At 39.8% G+C, this 19,390-nt stretch overlaps 1 protein-coding gene across 3 annotated transcripts in view; it reads left to right on the top strand.

The window, feature by feature from the left end:
- Positions 1-1,267: 1,267 nt before the first annotated feature.
- ST18 (ST18 C2H2C-type zinc finger transcription factor) overlaps positions 1,268-19,390 on the top strand; it is a 108,592-nt gene continuing 90,469 nt past the window's right edge. For all 3 annotated transcript variants that reach the window (XM_042923538.1, XM_042923537.1, XM_042923539.1), the window contains exons 1-3: positions 1,268-1,343; positions 7,754-7,808; positions 10,379-10,409. In XM_042923538.1, coding sequence (XP_042779472.1) covers positions 7,754-7,808; positions 10,379-10,409 — 86 coding nt within the window. In that variant the 5' untranslated portion in view covers positions 1,268-1,343. The remainder of the gene's footprint in view (positions 1,344-7,753; positions 7,809-10,378; positions 10,410-19,390) is intronic.

Raw genomic sequence — 19,390 nt, 5'->3', positions numbered from 1 at the left:
AGGGTATTAGACAAAAAGCCATTACTTTCAGGATTTAGAAAGAGCTTTGCTCACCAGTGTGACTGTTTTCCAGGATCTTTTGTTTTAGGTTAGAGTATGGCAAACAAAAGGGAATAGGCAGGTGGAAAGCTTCGGGACTCTTTCTGAAGTGAGAGTGAGGTAAAGGAAGCCAAACGCATTTCCAGAGAAAGCCCCTCCCCCCTTTATCCCCCTCAGTGGCAATCGAAAACAAACTAAGAATTCCCAAGCCCCTGTGCCACTTTTCAATTCTTACATCATGTGCAGTAATCTGCTCTATCACTTGAGAGAGTTTTATACCTATTTTTCCCCAGGAACTACGGTTGCTGACTTGCGTTGAAGAAGCATCTGCTTAATGTCTGGTCAAAGCTTACAAGTGATCCAGAAATCTATGGTTAAAAAGCCAAGTACTTCACAATCTACTGCAAAGGGGGAAATACAGGAAGATAGAAATCTTCTGCAAGGAAGGTTGGTGGCTTGTGTTTGACACAATAGCAGAACTGCCGGATATAAACTCTTTAGATGCGCATTGATATATGTGCTATTTGTATAAATAGCCCCTCTCTAGGAGGCTGAGTGCGCTATGCTGAACTTCAGAGTTTTCTCTCAAGGGCCAAGTGGCCTAAAGACAGATTCTGTTCCCAGCCCTGAGACCAAATAGAGGAGAAGCAGCTCTGCGTTCTATGGGTGCAAAGTAAACCAACGGCAAATTGTTTCTATGGAAAGCGGGTTGGAATATTGGCAAATAGCATGATTACGACAGCCTCATTAAAGAGAGCTCTAAACAGCAAAAGGATGAATTTTGAATCTGTCTTTTGTGACTTCTTGAGTATAGTACTTTCCAAATCTTGCCTGAACTTTTTTTTTGGTGGTTAAAAGTAAAAATACCAGTAATAATACAGAGTCCCTTTTACCCAATTTGTCTATAAATTGAAGATTATATATATATATATATATATATATATATATATGTATATATATATATATATGTCAGTACTAGAAACAAAAATGAATTTGGCTACCTTTAAAACCATAAGAATCTTTCTCTGATTGATATTGTAGCATAAAATTTTTCTTTCTGTTTAGAGTTAGAGCCCAAGCAAAATACAGGTAAAAGTGTCAGTGTGTTGCCCATTGTCCACTTCAGGGTTTACAGCTGGTCTTCTGTTTCATTTGTCCTCTCTGCTGTGCCTCCTTTCTTTTCTTTTTTTTCCCTCAATAGAATGAATTTAAGGACATCTCACTAAAGTGGACAAACACATTTAGTCACTTTGACAAAGCAGGGCAAACTGAGTTGGCATACAAGTTACCTGAGAAGAAGAGAGGTAAGGCAACATTTTTTTTTTTTAATTAAAAGGAGAATATGTTGAAATAAAATGCAGCCAATCAAAGCATTTATATAAAAGCTCTCCTTTATAACAGCACTTTGTGGATTTGCTTTGAAAGGAATTTGTTAGCGCTGAATTTAGAACTGGCATTTTTGTCAGAAGCATGATTGCTTTAATATTTAAAAGTATGAAACAGGTGAAGTCCTTTGAGCCTACAAATGCTTTTGCATATCGATCGGTATATATTATCTGTTCATACCTGTTTACCTTTAAAGAAAAGTTCGGCATTAAAATAGTCTTAAAAGTCCATTTAAATTCATTTGTATAGAAATTAGTTTACTTAAGGATTAAGAATAAACAAGTGAGATATTTTAAAAGCACTGTGGGTGACTTCTACAGTTAATGCCTACAAACACTGGGAAGTAAGGACTTGAGTTGACCTTGGGAAAAACCTATTTAAAATAACTTATCCCTATACGAAGGAGCTTGTCTTCTGACAATTACGTATTTGGTACACAGGCAGCTCAATACATCAGCAAGAAAAACAATTTGTAAGGCCCTTTTAGGGTGTTACTTACTCTGAGCTATCTTTAAACAGAGCCTATTAAAAACAATACCAAAAAAAAAAGTCTCCTAAAACATAAAGCTGGCGATTGCCCCCTTATGTCACAAAGCTGTGACTCAGAGGCCATGGTACAGCGACTAATAGAAATCCTTGGCACACGTTGGCTACCTAAGGGAATAATAGAACTATTTGCTGGAGTCGTTTGGCAAAAGGACACAAACATATGGCTTTGGTTTATATTCTGCTTTGCCAGTTGTGCGAAGTTACAGGATGAAGTCTACAATAGCAGTGACAACTCAGAAATGAGAAATGAGGCTCAGAATAGATCAACTTCCTTATAAAGCTCCCCAAGCTTGTCTCTGCTCTCAGGTTGCTTTTATTGCAGGGAGTTTCTGAGTGCGTCTGGAAATCCCTGTGAGGATCACTTCCTCTAGGGGGAATGTGGTGCCGTTGGCCCTCAGAAAGTGCAATTTTGCAGAGCACTCGACTTGATCTGACCGAGGACTGAGGGTGCTGCTTCCTGAGGTGTGGCGGTTGTCGGGGTGGGAAGGATTAGGGCAGACAAGAGATGAATCCTCAATCTAAAGAGGACACATCATTTGGGGCGCCTGGGTGGCTCAGTCAGTTGAGATGCCAACTTCAGCTCAGGTCATGATCTCACATTCTGTGAGTTTGAGCCCCACGTCGGGCTCTGTGCTGACAGCTCGGAGCCTGGAGCCTGCTTTGGATTCTGTGTCTCCCTCTGTCTCTGCTCCTCCCACACCCGTGCTCTCTCTCTCTCTCTCTCTCTCGCTCTCACTCTCTCTCTCTCTCTCTCAAAAAGAAATAAACATTAAAAATTTTTTTTAAAATTTTAAAGGGAACACATCATTCAATTCTTTGGCTTTCTTACAGGATCAAAGACTGTTATCACAAGAGACATAGAGGTAGGAACAGAGAGTTGGAATCAGGGATAATTGTGCCCTAATAAAGGAGCCAGAAGATTTTCATTTTGTTTAGAATAAGGGATTTAGAGAAGGTCGTGAAAATTATTAACATGACAGCTTGAATGATGTAAAGAAGTTTTTTATTGGTTTACATTTTTTAAAAAGTTTATTACTCTTTTAATACCCTTTCTGAGTAATTAAGAAACATATGGAAAGAAAATCAGAAAAGTAAAAAGAGGGTCCAAAGAGAGACAACAAATACTTGAACATTCCATCTCAGTATTCCTCTCAACAAGTAAACTATTCTTTCAGTGTCACAATTCACGTTCCCCGTCCTTTCCGTGTATAACAGGGAGACAGCTTTTGCTGCCGTTTTGGGCTGATCCAAACCTGTATTTAAAAGAAAATGATGCCAGGATCAGAAAAAGAAAGGGCACTCCATGTAAGGTTCTTTGTTCTTCAGTCTGGCCAAATTGCATCCTAAGATACTGGCATCCTCCGGTTGTTTCGTTTTCTGGGGTTCGCCTTTTCCAACTTCCTGAGTTTCTCTTTGTTGATTTTTTTTTAAAAAATGAGTTTTGTAAAGGCAGCATCCACTGAGGATAAAAGGCTCCTCATAGAGAGGACCCCAGGACCTCTGCTCGGCAGCCACAGAGCTTCCTCTCTCCACTGCCACGTGTTCCCCGGGATTGAAACGACATCTAACACAAGTCATGTGGCACGAGCTACAAAAATGCATGGCCAGTCCAAAGCCCTGAGGAGGGCAACACAATGAAATCTTGTTAAAAGTGAAAATTATTGCAAGTTGAGTGTATGTGGAGGACTTCTCAAATTAAAGGTAGCTACCGTCAGAGATTATGTGTATTTAGACAGTATTGAGATTAATTAAATCAAGATGTATACTCAGAACGTTATGATCACTATAGCTTTTTCTGTTAATATTAAGAAATTCGTGACTACTTATAAATATAAATGTGTGTGTGTATAGAGAGAGAGAGGATGTCAGTGTCTACAGTGCTGTTGAAAGGAAAAATAAAACTTCAACATCACCAAGAGATATTTTTTTAAGAAGTGATTAAATATTTACTTGAAAAGAAATTTTTTTACCATTATGTTAAAATGAGATTTTGAGTGAACAATAAAAATCAAAGGGAAGTAAATCTCCTCACATACCAGTACTTTGCTTGTGTGAATGAAAGCAAAATTGAGTTTATGAATTCTGTGTCCTGCTCCTTGATGCTCTCGTTCCTACAAACCAGCAATTTCAGAGCTCCCTTTTCAGCCCAAAGGAAGGCACTGGGGTGATGTGGACAGGAGAGTTGCTGATTGTCCCTGATATAAGTGCCAGTAAGAAAAGATGGTCAAATAAAAGTAACTAGGAATTTACGACGTATGCCTGTATATAAGTTTGTAAGTATATAAGGATGTTAAATAAGAGGTTTCCAAATTGAATTAAATAATCAAATTTCATTTTATGGTTATTTTTCTTCTTCATTGTCTATCGACATGTTTCTATTGTTGGTTCTTACATGTCCTTCCTACAAGTTTTGCGTTGTCACCTTTATCTCATAAGTGTCTTTCCCTCTTGTCATTTCTCCTTGTTATTAACTCCTCTTCCCAGAGAACTGAGAAGTGAAATCTTTTAAAATTTTTCTTCATGGCTTTATTATGAAACCGAAGAAAGAACCACTTTTTTCTCCTTTGCATATAAATGTTGTACGTAAAATCTTCATACTTGTAGGTTAAATGTACTTTTCTCAAAGTAGTTTCACATCAAGAAAAATAAATGGCAAAGCTTACCTTTAATATTTTATATCTGTTGAGAAATAGATTGTCAGAGCGAGGAGGAACGTGGTATAGGAATCTGAGAAAATATCTTGTCTTGTTCCCGTCCATAAACAATGAAATGAGATAGACAAAGGTTCTAAGAAACCTCCAGAAGAACAGCTTTTCAGAAAATCAAATCTCTGTTTTGAGAAAGGAAATGATTCATTAAGTGTTGCCAAATTCATTGGAGCCTTGTCAATAGCATTTGGGACTTAAGCAGTAAAAATGATCAAGTCTTCTTTTCCAACAGGAAAAAAAAAATGTTCCCAGAGAGAAATGTAGTTTCCCAGATCATAGCAGGAGTTAGTTAGGTCAGTCTTCCCTATAGCCCTGGGAAAAGTTTAAAGGAGGGGAATTCTATCCCCACCCCATCCTGGTCTCAACGCACGCCCTGAGGCAGAAACCTCTTCTTACCTTTAAGGAGCCATTCCCAGAAGGAGGTACACACTGAATCTGAGGTTTGATTTTACCAAAATTAAGTCTGCTTATTGGGAATGTATTAAAATCCATGAGAGTATTCCATATAAAGAATACTTAGAAATTTCCACTCCCATTTATAAGGTTTTGGAAAACAAAGACTTACCTTCAGATTGAGATCTGTCAGGAGAGCGAGCCACCTCATGAATGTTAAAACCTTCGGCCCCTAAGAAGAAAGCACATTGCTTTAGATTTCTGATGTCGTTATTCCCCAATGAGCTATCAGACAGGACTAGGCACAGAACTTAGTAACTTTTATTATTTTTCGGTTGTGAAGCGGAGAAAGGTGAAATATATATTATGGCCTCCATCCATTTCACTCCTACCACTTGGCCCACAAGTCAAATTTGAAAACTTAGCTTAGTTACCAGTCTTTAGAATGTTTACATAGGATGTATATGCTACACCGTCAAGAGGACAATTGTGCCACAAAATACAATTATGGGGCTAGCATTCCGAGCATAATCAAGCGGAGGTCCATGAATATTTATGCATTCCTTCCAATGACTGTAATGGGGAGGCGGCTGCATGGAGTGGTTGCCTGCACTGCATGGACCAGGCGGGTCCAAGGGGATAGCTGAACTGCAAAATGGAAGTAGTCTTAAAGCTGTTATAAAGAAGATTACATTGAAGTAGGTTTCTGAAACTTTTCTGCTTACCTCGGGGCACTCTTTGCAACCTGCGTTTCAGTTTCGATTAAGAGACTCATGGAGTTCAATCTTCACTTGCCTTTTTGGGGGAGATTTTTCAGAGTGGTTGGGGAGAGCTCATAGCACCTGTGTGGCAGGAGACTGTTAGAGTTATGTTGAGTCACTACTCACCCACTGGAGTAGCTTCCTCAGAAATAGTTGGTGGTTTTCGTCATTTGAACTCTCCTTGCTACTGACCTCTCTTAATCGAGTTACTCCTGTAGCCCATGGAGGGGAGTTTGCATGAGTTGAGCCAATTTATATGCAACAGAGATATTCGTGGAGGAGGAGGATTTCACAACGCGATGCTCACCATCCTGAGTAAACCAAGCCATTTTAATCCCAGGCAGTGCCACATCTGTCATAAATTTATGTGGTTTTAAAAGAAGGAAAAGCTACAGGCAAAAAAAAAAAAAAAAAAAAAAAAAAAATCACCTCTGTTTTATCGTTGTTTCCTCTCATCATGTGGTTTTCAAATATTCCTAACGATGGACCGTTTTATTTAGACGAAAGTGACTGCTGCTTAGCAAAAGCAGTGGACACTTTTTTGTTTGCTAATTTAAAAAAACAGTTCAGTGATTGGTGTGGTGTTTATTATGAAATGATGACAAAAGGGTACTGGTGGTTTTAATAGTTTTAGCTTACGAGAGCTGTCGTTAATTTTGTCTGTAGTGTTGCAGGTGAAAAAATGCACAATGGATAAATAGTCTATATTGGTTTAACTGAACATAATATATAGTATGTTCTGGAGTTGTTTGTCTCAATAGACTATAGTAATCAAAAGTAATGAACCTATTATGTGCAGGACCTTGGAGAGCGTCGAATGGCAGTAAAAGTGTGGCACATAAAAGGTTTATTAAAGGAAATTAAAGTCCATCATTGCCACACCTGCTCCCCTATTATAAGTCTATGGCAGGTCAGTGCCTTCAATCACAACTCAGCCTCAGAGAGCAGAGATGCGTCTCCCATTACCATTGCAGTCACACCGCATCCACACTAGTGTCAGGATTTAAGGATGGGCGCCACGGAGAGTGCCTTCTGCCTGCCTCGCGTTCCCAGCAAGCAAAACAACTTCTTTGCATTGAAGAATTCCTTCTGCTAGTGTACAAAGGTGAATTAAGCTAGAGATGATGGCAAGGCTCTAGTGAAACGGATGGGAGTAGTCATGTCTGACCGTATCTCCAGAGGGGCAAAAACAACAGGCTTTTAAAAGTCTTTCCATCCTTTCGGTAGCTTATTTCATCGCATTTAAAATATTTAGTAATGATGCTGTAGGGAGTTTGATGCTGACACACATGATGCTCAAATTTCACTTTCCTTATAGATTTGCATAATTATAACCGGTATTTATTCTGGAATTCTGGGAGTCAGTGTATGTCATTTGATGATCAACATTTCCAGTGGTATTTTGAAATGCCGGTATTTCAGGGGTTTGCCTTCATGTTGCTTTTTACCCAGGGGATTATTTTTCCCGAATTAGAAGGAGGTATGTATCAGAAAGGGTCTAGAAATGCAAAGGAATCAGATTTTAGTAAAATCAGCCTGAAACCTTTTGGTTTGGCATTTGAGGTTTTGTCTCCCTTGCGACCACTGTTATTCAGACAGTCCTTTTTTTTGTTGTTGTTTTTTTTTTTTCTATCTGCGTAATGCCAGAAGTGTTTGAATCTCTAGCAAACACTTACGGACAAGGACATCTGCCCTCTTGTCACGGTTTCCTCTGCCTTCAGCATCTATAAAAGTGTTTCCAAAATTCATGGATTGCAAGAGCAGTCACAGCTCTATACCTGCCGAGGATGACTGCTATTCAAGAGCATGGAAGGCTGGTCTATTTTTCACAATGACCTTCAGAACTTGTAAGGACACGTTTTCATATTTTGGTCAATATCAAAGGAATGACCTCAGGACTTTGTGTTCATGTTACAGATGGATGCAGAGACTGAAGATAAAACGCTGCGTACCCGCTCTAAAGGAACCAAGGGTGAGTTAGTAAGCAGGTTCCATGACACCGTGCCCACCACACCATGAAATATGGGAGTTCCAATGCTCAGTCCCTAATGGGTAGTCAGAATGATTACAACTTCCTCCGGGCTTCTTTTTTTATTTTTTTAAATCAAGCTAGGACACTGGATCATGGCATTGAGAGCTAAATATTATGAACCAGGAGCTAAAGGACTCAGAAAAGTCCCAATGGTGTATGATGCTGATTTTTACAAAATGCGATCATGAGTAGATTTAAACATCATGCAAAACAACACAAGGGTCAGCAAGGGAAGGAGGATGCTTCACAGAGACCTCCAGATGATTGAAGTGACCTTTAATGGGCAGGGGAAAAGACAGAATTGTTAGTTTCCTGCCAAAGCCAGTTTTGATTTTTATGTTACCTGGTTTAGTGGCTCCCAGTCTAAACTTAGTTCAAGTAAAATGATGATGTTTGTTTTTTGCCTGTCCCTGCTGGGAATTTCCGGCAGCTTGGCAAAGTAATGTTTGAAAGGTTTAACTTGCTGGTTATCCTTCTCTTTTTGGAACCAACAGATGGTAATGTAATATTGAAATATAAACAGGCCCTTGATGATCTAAACATCTGGAAAACAGGATTGACTGGCAATAATACCCCTTAAGGAAAATAACTTTTATTATAATTAGCTATATTTTTGTGACCCTTAATTCTAAATGGAGAACTGTAGCTCACCATAGCCTCTGAAAACACTCTGGATAGCTGTTTCTTACCCAACTCTTCTCCCCAGAGGCCTCGCTAAGGAAGACCTGAGTCAGGAAGCAATAGTGCAATTTGTTCGGAAGGGTTTGAGATGTACAGTCGAAAGTCGCTGATCAAATGGAATGCTTTCCGTAGCGATGTTCATATTTTTTTTTTTTAATGTTTATTTATTTTTGAGACACAGAGAGACAGAGCATGAATGGGGGAGGGGCAGAGAGAGAGGGAGACACAGGATCGGAAGCAGGCTCCGGGCTCTGAGCCATCAGCCCGGAGCCCGACGCGGGGCTCGAGATCCCCGCGTGGTCACGTGAGATCGTGACCTGAGCTGAAGTCGGACTCTCAACCGACTGAGCCACCCAGGCGCCCCAGCGATGTTCATATTTGTAGTCAAGTTAAATAATTCCTGTTTGATTTGAAGTCCAGAATCCCCTCAATTTTTTTTTTTTTTTTTTTTTTTGAGAGAGAGACAGTGCGAACAGGGGAGGGGCAGAGCAAGGGAGAGAGAGAGAATCCCAAGCAGGCTCTGCTGTGTCAGCACAGAGCCGGATGCGGGGCTCAAAGTCACGAACTGTGAGATAGTGACCTGAGCTGAAGTCGAGGGCTGGACGCTTAACAGACTGAGCCACAGGGGTGCCCCTGGAATCCCAATCTTTAATAAATTCCAGAATGATGTGTTTTTTTAGTTCAAATGCAACCATGGTTGTCTTTAGCGATGATAACCAAAATGAAGAATGCTATGCAAGATGCAGCAGCATTTTCTACCCAAACAGAAGTTAGATACCATGTTAGTGTCTAATTTTACTGCAAGTTACTTTCAAGTTACTACATTATATATCATAATATTTAGAATGCAGTAATTGTAGACATTAAACTTTTACGGAGCAAACTTCTCAACAGAATACAAATTTAAGAGAAAAAAATGACTCGTATTGTTATTTAGGATAAGCTCACATCCGGATGTCATACATCCGGCATACTAGAGACAGTATTTGGATTATACGAATCTCTTGTTTTGACTTCTAAAAGCACACTATTCTAGCCGACTTTTAAAATGTGGGTCTTTTAATTTGCAATTCTTCTTGTACTTTGAATTCTTTTGGCACATGATATCCACCCTTAAATAGAGCCAAAATGTTCTTCTAGAAATGAAACGACTGTTTTCTCGTGCGGCATGAGTAATCTTTAAAACCACCTGTTGTCTTTCTCAATATGCTGCTTACCCTTGTGTGGGCAGGTATTTATAAACATGAACTTCTTTCATTCGCATCATTTGTCAGAAAAATCAAAGCTCTTTTTTTTCTACAAGATTCTTATTTTTAAACCATTCTTGACATTAGCTCAGCTGAACATATCTTCCTTTCTGCATACAAGTGAAATTTATGGAGCATCATCTTGGGACACACTTAGTAAAACTTTACCTGTTTTATTTAAATACTTGTTTAATGTCAATAAAAATGTAAGCTTGGGATCCTTCTGAAAAACTTCATATAAACAATAGACTTGATATAAAAAAGAATTCAAGTCCTTCAAATTCTTGTAAGTTTTCAGTGACTCGTTAAAGACAGGCCTTTGAAAAACCCAACCCATGACTGTAAGGCCCCAGGGTCACCTGAGGCACTAAAGCCAGAGTCCTCTGTTCTGGGCCATATTCATCTACCCACTGGTTTCCAAAGCACCAGAACCAGAAAAGATCAATCTACCCAGCAGGAAATTAAGCGGGGTCTGCACTAACCATTTATCAGTCATTAACTCTGGGTGCGTGAAAAGTTTTCAAAATTGTACCGTTTTCAAAATTATAAACTGATTTTCTCTTTCTTTCTTTTTGTCCACAGTGCCAATAGATTCTCTAATTCAGGAGCTTAGGTAAGATTTGCCCCATGTTACTTTTTCTAATATCGATTGGCTTTAATCATTAGAACGTTTTGTACTTTTCAAGGCTGAGAATCCCTGTGTTAGTATGAACCATAGGCCAACAGGCTTCTTTGTCTGTAACCCAAAGGAGAAGAGAGGGGAAAACCACCAATAATTGATTCAAAACAATTAGGGCTAATATTTGGATAAGAAAACACAACCACATTTTGCTGTGATGTAGTTTCCCCGCTTTTCTCTGTGGAGTATTTGCTTTTTCTGTGCCCATACCTCACCCGTGGCTTGTGTGTGCCCTGGTGGCCAGTGAAGAAAGAGCTGTCGTCTGTGAACCTGAGCAACAGATGGCCCAGGTGCTAAGTTCTCCAGTTTCTGTTTTAAATAGATAATTCTATCCTAAGTTTTTACATGTAGACATTGGAAGATAATAGGTTTGTGGGTGCGTCCATACATTTCCACCTCAGATACCGAGAATGCCCCCCAGGCAATGTTACGAAAAGTCCACTGCAATAGGTTTTGCAAAATAAACTCCAATTCGAATTTTTGTTTTGTAGCGTCTCTGTCAAGGTGTAGTGTATGAAAAAATACATTTTAAAAAGGAACATGTGCTGACGATACATATTTTGTACTGATGATATTTTTTTTAAAGAAATGGTGTCAGGAGCAAGATGAGTCCTTTGTCCCTCGTCTAGATTTGCTATTGCAAACCCAGAAAGTCTCCAACCTACGATCTAACCCACCTTTCTGAAAACAACGATGGTCTATGTGCATTCCTCAGGAAAACGTTTGAAAACCGTTCTTTACGTGGTTATTTTTCCAGGCAACTGTGTTCTGTCATTTCCTGAAGCAAAGGCTCTCTCAGTTCCACGTTTCCTAGGATTCATTGTGTCGCGGTTTCAGTCCACTTGCTTCGTGGAACACGTGTCTATCAGCACTGTTAGACATCCATGCTGATCTCTTCTCTGTGCAAGTTAGTGGGGAATCGTCAACGAGAAGTTTATATTTGAAATTACTTGAGCAGAACGGACAGCACGCTCACACTAGGACAGGATTAAATGAATGAATTGTCTGGCTCGCTTAAATTCTCGCTTCGTAAGCCTGCTCTCATGTAAAATTCCTATCTGTTTGGAGACTTCATGTTCCCTATAGAACGATCAAAGGAAGTTTAAAATGATCAAGGGCTCACAGCACATGAGACATTTGCCATTCCAGTGGTTTCCTAGTGGCCCACTGCCGGGACGGGGCACCTGTGAACTCGCGGTCTTTCCCCTTGTCGAAATAACTGTGTCTCCGGTCCGTCCTTCCAGGGAATGAAACCAATCTGGGAGGGAAGAGAGCCTTTTGAGTCAGAAGTCTTGAAAAATAACTTGAAAGAGAAAAGAATTTTGAAGGAACAAATAAGTGTGTGCTTTGGCTTAAGGAGAAATCTATAATTCATAGAGAAAAAGGAAGGAATCAGCAGAGAGCAGCAACTTTGTGGGGGAAAATGTTTAATATCACCTTTCTAGGGCAACGGAGATTACTATTTAACCACGTTGTTTGCTTTAATAATTATAATAAAATGCGAGTGCCCGGGTGGCTCAGACGGTTCAGCATCTGATTCTTGATGTCAGCTCAGGTCTTGATCTCCAGACTGTGAATCCAAGCCCCACACTGAGCTCCACACTGGGCGTGAAGCCTACTTAAGATAATCATTATTATTATTGTGAAGCAAAACTAATATATATTGAGCTCTTGTGTGCCAGACACTCTTGAGCTTTCTTGGTTACGTTACTATTTCGCTTAATCCTCACAATAACCATTTAAGGTAGAAACTACGATATTTCCAATTTTTAGATGAAGAAAGCGAAAAGAGTTTTCGTAAATAGGTCAAGATTATGCAGCGAGTAAGTAATCCAGTCTTTCAACTCAGGCTGGCTTCTCAATTGTCAGGCCATGCTTTCTCCCATGCACAATTAATAGTAACCATCTAGAATGTAAATCAAAAACACATGGTTTGTTGTTCATATTCCCAGCAGCTGGATTTTTTTAATTCTGTATTTTAACCGTATGGTTTGCTTTTCAACAGCTTAGTTTTCTGAAATTCAAACAAAGAAGGTGGTTTGATTAAAAGTAATAATATTTCCTGTTTTCCTAATTCTCTACAAGTGATTTTTTTGTCAGATATTCAATTTTACCTAATTTCTCATTAGACCAACTCAGAAAGCTGGTGATAATTGCTGGGAAGATTCATAAACAAAACTAAGTCGCCTATTTTTTCTTTAATAAGATCCAGTTTATAAAAATTAGTAACTGATGATTGTTTGTTTTATAATTACGAATTTTCAACAGAATATTCATGCTTAGGCATGTGTTCCAAATTGTTTCTTAAATGGCTTTAAGTTGACCAAAGTATCGACCGGAAGTATTAATTCTATATAAATCTTGGGAAAATGTTCTGATTTATATGGAAGGTTATGTTTTTAGTGTCTTTTAAGTTTTTGCACAGCTTTATCCATTTGCTACAACTACTCCTCCAACTTATTCTGCAGATCTGTTCCAGAATCCAGGGTTTTTGTGCACCTGAATTCTGAGTATCTTAGGAAATGGGACACATTTTCCCCAGTGTAAAAGTTACGGCTGTTTTCTAGGGAACAGTGGCAACTTTATTTAGTTCTCTTTAGAACGCATTGGACATGTTATTGCTTCTAGAGCTACTACTTACAAAAATACTAATACAAATGAAGCTAATTTAAATATACTGTATATTGTTCATGACACTAATAAAAATTGATAGTGACATTCTCATCTTCTTATTATACTCTATGTCAGCTACGATCATCACCATTAAAAAAGCAATTTATAACCACAGGCCCACCTTTAATCACATTCCTTATTAGCATTTCCAGTCTTTCCTCCAGCACAATACAGGTTACAGGTGGTGTCGAGAAGGTGCTGTCGTGTCTTTCTAAATCATGACCACTGTATTATCTCTGCTTTTCTTTTATTACTAGTATCCTTAATCTGACCCGAATGCTATTGCATCTACGAACATTGGTAATTGTCTCATGCATTGGCAAAGTGTTTTACACCGGTCCAGCCCTTTCCTCTAATTAGGAAAATATATTCTAGCCTCTGAAATGGCTTTCCTATGTGACTACTTAGAGACACAAATGAATTCAAGACTCTTAAGTGTATTAGATTCAGATCCCACTGTCCTTTCGTGGCCTTATTACCGCTTACTGATTTGTTGGCTTCAGTCTTTTAATGAAAATTTCAATTTAGTTGTCTTTTTACATTTTTTTCTTTTGTATAATTTGTTTCTTCATTTAAAACCACGTTATTTGGCATTTTCTTGTAAATTTTAAAAAGGTATTTTTTTTAAAGTTTATTTATTTACTTTGAGAGAGAGCACAAGAGAGCATGAGTGGGGGGAGGGGCAGAGAGAGAGGAAGAGAGAGAATCCCAAGCAGGCTCCCTGTTGACTGTGGGGCTCGACCCCACAAACGTGGGGTCATGACCTGAGCCTAAGTCAAGAGTCAGATGCTTAACCCCGACTAAGCCACCCAGGCACCCTTAAAATGTTAAATATTTTCTAGGCTCTGTAATCAGTAGGCTGTAGATTTAATCATAACATTTAATCAGCATGTGAAAAAAATTGCAACCTACAGCTTTAGATGGCTTTCTCTCTTTCCTTCTATCTTATTTCATTCATGATAGTCTTTATATCAGTTAAATGTTTTACTCAATAGCTTTTCCAACTTGGAAGGGGGATAAAGTTTCTTTTAATAAATATGATTTTATTGCAACTACTTATTGCACAGATTTCTGGAGATGACAACTAAAGGAAATAAAATGGACATAAGCTGATTTCTAAAATTAAGTGTCCCATAAATCGATCATCCAGGTTAAAGGAAATACGTAGCTGTAATCACAAGGTTGGAGGAAAGAAGGAAGAAAGCCTCATCTTTCCTTTCATTGCTATGATTTCCAAATGCAGGGCTCAGTTCATGCTTTGGGTATTTAACAGCATATCTCCTACATTCGTGTCTTTCTAAATGTTGTTGCCAAGCCTATAAATTAGAATCCAGGAGCCTGACATCTTAAAGAAAACTCATTTTCTTATGGGCTATTCTGGGGGGCAGGTGAGAGTGATAACCAAGGCAGATGATGGTAAGGATTGGATATCGAAGAGAAGTGTCCATCTGGGGGAGCCTGATGCGACCCCGTTCATTTGCCTGCTCTCCGCCTTCCTCGTCCTCACCTCTGGGTAATGGATAGGCTCTTGTTGGACGTATGACATGAAAGCATAAGATCAGTTAATCACTCCAGAGAGATCATTTGTGCCTGCTAGGGTAAGAGAGTGTCTTAAAATAGATTAGGGAGTCTTTCAATAAGAATGAAATTTTTAAAAGAGTTTGTTATTTAACAAGAAAATCCCATTCACCATAATTCTATCATATATTTATGTACTTACATAGCCTTTAATAGCATTTAGCACTGAACCTGCTATTGAGTGGGCCTTCAATAGGTGCCTATTGAGTGAGTTGTTGAAATAACACGCAGTGTCTAATTGGATCCATACAAGCAGCCTGGGGGATAGTCAGGACAAATGACATGAGCCACATTTAACTTATGAGCCGAGTAGGGGAAGTTAAGGGATTTATTTATACAAGGGGTTTGAGTAACAAGTGACTGAACTGGAAGTAGAACTTAGATTCTGTTTGTGGTGCAGGGCACATCCCACACGTTCCCAAACCCACTGCAGTCAGTGCATTATTTTCCATTACTGCAAGCCCTCATAGAACCCCTCCCCCCCCTTTTTTTTTTTTTACTTTTTGGAGTAGTTTTAGCTTCACAGAATAACTGAGCAGAAGGGGGAAGGTACAGGGACTTCCTGTAGACCCGGTGCCCCGACACACACAGCCTCCACCAGTATCGACACCCCCACCAGAGCGGCTCATTTGTTACAACTGATGAACCTATGTTAACACACCAGCCTTCCATGTCGTCATCCACATTTGGAGGAACTAATTACTTGAACTTTATCAATAAATTAATAAATCAGGTTGAAATCTATCTGCCAACTGACCCCGGCACATTTTCTTTATTCACCACGGTGCCAGAGATAAAGAGGCCAGTGTCCTTCCTTTCTCGATTTTTTCCATGAATTGATCGTGCGATTTTAAGTCTACGTTAAAGTGTCAGGAGATGATACAAATCTGTCTCCTCTATTTGTTTTTCCTTTCAAAATGCTACCTCCGGGTGATCTACCATGGGCTTTGTACTTCGCAGGTTGATTTTTATTTTTTTTTTAGTATTATTTTTGTGAGAGTGCAAGCGGGGCAGGGGTAGAGAGAGGGGAACAGAGGATCCAGAACGGGCTCTGCAGTGTCAGGCTGACAGCAGCGAGCCCGATGTGGGGCTCGAACTCAGGAACTGCAAGATCATGACCTGATCTGAAGTCAGACGCTCAACAGACTGAGCCACCCAGGTGCCCCTCGGGGACTGATTTTACGGTACGGGAGGCGTGTGTCACTTAACATTCACCTGAGACTGACGACAGGCATTTAGAAATAGGCCAAGGACGGGGTCCTGTCCCTTCAAAGCACGTTGAACTTAGAGACTAAATGGCTGTATGTGCTCCAGTTGGCACACATCGTTTCTCTATTTTTATATCAATAGTATATCCTATATATAAAATTGTGATTACATGGGAAGGGGCAATGTAACTTAATTGTATATATTCTATTTTAAACTAGAATTTCTGCATTTCAGAAAAATGCTATGGAGCTTGTAAGTAAATCCTGAGAGTGAAGTCTCTCAGAAAAAAATAAGAACAAGAAAATGTGCTTTCTTTACCTTTTAGTTTTACATTCAAATATTATCGCAAGAATCATATTGGAGCAGCCAGGCTACAGGGTCACATCTGCTCCTGATGCTGGAAGTGATATCACTGGTCCGTGTCAACCAATAGCTTAAAAGAGTCTGAGGCACTAACATCTCTAGAAATCTGACATTTTCTAAAACTGTGACAAAACACTGCCACTCTGGGCCGCACGTGAAGATTTACCTCACTGTGGCTTTCAGATTTGTGGAGCTCACCCGCAGAGATAATTTTTTCCAGCCATTGAGCTTTTCTTTTGGTGTAACATAAATCTTTTTACACAGCAGTGTTTGCCACTCTTGACTGAGGAGTGAACGTTTCCTCTGCTAGCTGTTCATTTGGGGCTCCCTCCGCATCAGTGGAGTGCCGGGTGTTGCGGGAGAGAGAACACTAATGGTGTCGCATCACAACCCCGGGGAGTCATATGCTACTGTCACCGTGGGTGACGTGAGCAAAGTGCGACAGGCGTGGAGCAGGAGAGATCACTTCCAACTTGGGGATCGAATGTGACCCTGTAGCCTGGCTGATCAGAGTATCTGCTTGGCCGGCATCCCCTGGGAGCTTGCTGCAAATGCACTCTCAGGCCCGGCCCGGATGCATCTTATCAGATCTCTAACCTGGTAACATGCATACTTAACTTTGAGAAGCACTAGCTTAGACTTTGCTGCTTACTTGGAATCGCTCTTCTCTCTGTTGGTAATTTTCAACAGTGTGGATCAGCAGGGAAGTCAAATGTTTGGGCTTCTTTGGGATTTTCCTAGTTCGTGGATTCATGGGTTGATACAGAAGGCTCCTTAGCCAAGAAGCAGCAAGACTTGACCTTGAACACTTCTCCAAGGTCACACACCAGCCACGGATAGAACCCCCAGACCTAGGTCTGGGATTAACCCATTGTTTGCATTTGTATTGGTCGAAAAGTCGCAGAATACTGAACGCTTTTAACGGCAGTGTCGCAAAAAGTACGAGCCCTGGTCTCCTGTGAGTCTTTGTTTTGACCTCTTGCAAGTGTTTGAAATCAACCAAATCTTCCTTAAATATTTTCCACAGATCATTAGAAAGAGAAAATATGTAAGGGTGCTTTGTAAACAGCGTTTTATATGCCTCCGTAGATGACTTCATAGTCATCCAGAGTGTGTTCTCAGAGTATTTAATGATTATGTCTCAAGCAAAATCCAAAATCTCCGTCAGCTTCCGTATGTCACATGACTGCCTTGCCATTTTGACACCTTGGTAACTAATAGGCTGAGCTTCCTTCTAACTTGCCTAGGCACTTTGTTCCCTTTGGTCGCCATCTTCTCGTCCTAATGTGCTCTTTTTATGTATTTATTTTTAAATTTACATTCAAGTTAGTTAACATGTAGTGTAATAATGATTTCAGGAATAGAATTTAGCGATTCATCACTTACATATAACACTCAGTGCTCATCCCAACAAATGCCCTCCTTAGTGCCCCTTGTCCATTCAGCCCTCCCCTCCCCCCAAACCCAACGCCCCTCCAGCAACCCTCGGTTTGTTCTCTGTATTTAAGAGTCTCTTATGGTTTGTATCCCTCTGTTTCTATATTATTTTTGCTTCCCTTCTCTTATGTTCATCTGTTTTGTATCCCAAATTCCACGTGAGTGAAGTCATACGATATTTGTCTTTCTCTGACTGACATAATACACTCTACCTCCATCCACATTGTTGCAAATGGCAAGATTTTATTCTATTTGATCGCCGAGTACTATTCCATTGTATATATGTAGCACCTCTTCTTTATCCATTCATCAGCCGATGGACATTTGTTGCCCTCATGTGCTCTCAAGCACCTCGAACACAACGCGGAATTATTTAACACTATTGCTTGTTTCACCTCCATCCTTCTGGAAGGGGAGGCGTTGACTTTAATCTTCAGGCAGAACACTTCATGTCTTCCTGTTATGTTTTAGGTAAACGATGCCCATTTGAAGTCCCATCTCAATCGCATTGTATGCTTGCAAAAATAATGTTTCTGACATCTTGCAGTATTTTTCCTGCATAAAGTGTGAACTGAAATACGTCTGTCCCACAGCGTTGACAGATCGGCTCCCGCAACTAAACCACGGTGTGCTTGAATTTTCAGTATTTCCTCACCATGGGTGACTTCTCATAACACGAATGCAAACCCCCACTTAGGATGTGACCAGTTCACGTGGTAGAAAGAACAGTGGATTAACAGCAGCCCTGGGTTCTGGGAGTTCTGTCAGTGGTTAGCATGTGACTCTGGAGAGGTGTTCAAAGTCTTGCTGCCTTGTTGGCTCAGGAAACTTCTGTAAAGCATTTTGAGTCCTGGCCTCTGAATTCACCTAACTTCCCTCCATCCCCATCCCAAAGTATAGCTACATTGAAACTCTTGCTTTATTCGGACTTATCCTCTGAGTTCATCTTTGCCTTTGAACCTCTCCTTGGCTACCTTTTCACCTGTTGGTGTTTTCCTTGCATGATCTTTCTCCTTGTTTATTTTCTCTTCTTGAAAGAGAAAGCGTTTTTTTTGTTTGTTTGTTTTGTTTTTCTAATCACCTTTATCCTCACGTTTTGGTCTTCTAATCTCACCACGATGTTGTTTCCTACAGGAAACCCCAAGGCCTAAAGCTACTGCTTATCCTTCTTTTTATAAAGTGCTCTTTTCATCTCAACTCTGTTGTAATCGATTCCTGGCAAAATTCTTTCCTTCATCTTCTCCCACGTGGGATTCATCCTCATCCTTTAAAGCAAATGACTAATGTCATCTTCTCCAGGAACTGTCCCCGTCACCTTCCAGACTGACTAATAATTTTTCCATTGTGTACTCAAAGTACTTCTTTTCTTGTCTGTGTTAAAGCAACTGATTACATTGAATCATAGCTATTTTATTATTCATTCGTCCATCTGTCCACCCATTCAAAAGAAAGCAGATTCCCTGCCTTCAAGTTTACAGTTTGATTGGGAAAAATTAAAAACAAAAACAAAAACTAAAAACTAAAAAATTTTAATTAGTCACACACAATTTTGCCTCAATACACTTTTATTTGCTCAACTTTTTAAGGACAAAGAATCTATTTTATTCACTAGTGTATCCCTAGTACATGATGTTACTAGAAAAAAATTTATTTTG

Source organism: Panthera leo, chromosome F2 (genome assembly GCF_018350215.1).
Source record: "Panthera leo isolate Ple1 chromosome F2, P.leo_Ple1_pat1.1, whole genome shotgun sequence".
Lineage (NCBI taxonomy): Eukaryota > Metazoa > Chordata > Mammalia > Carnivora > Felidae > Panthera > Panthera leo.
This window is presented reverse-complemented; position numbering and strand designations above follow the sequence as displayed.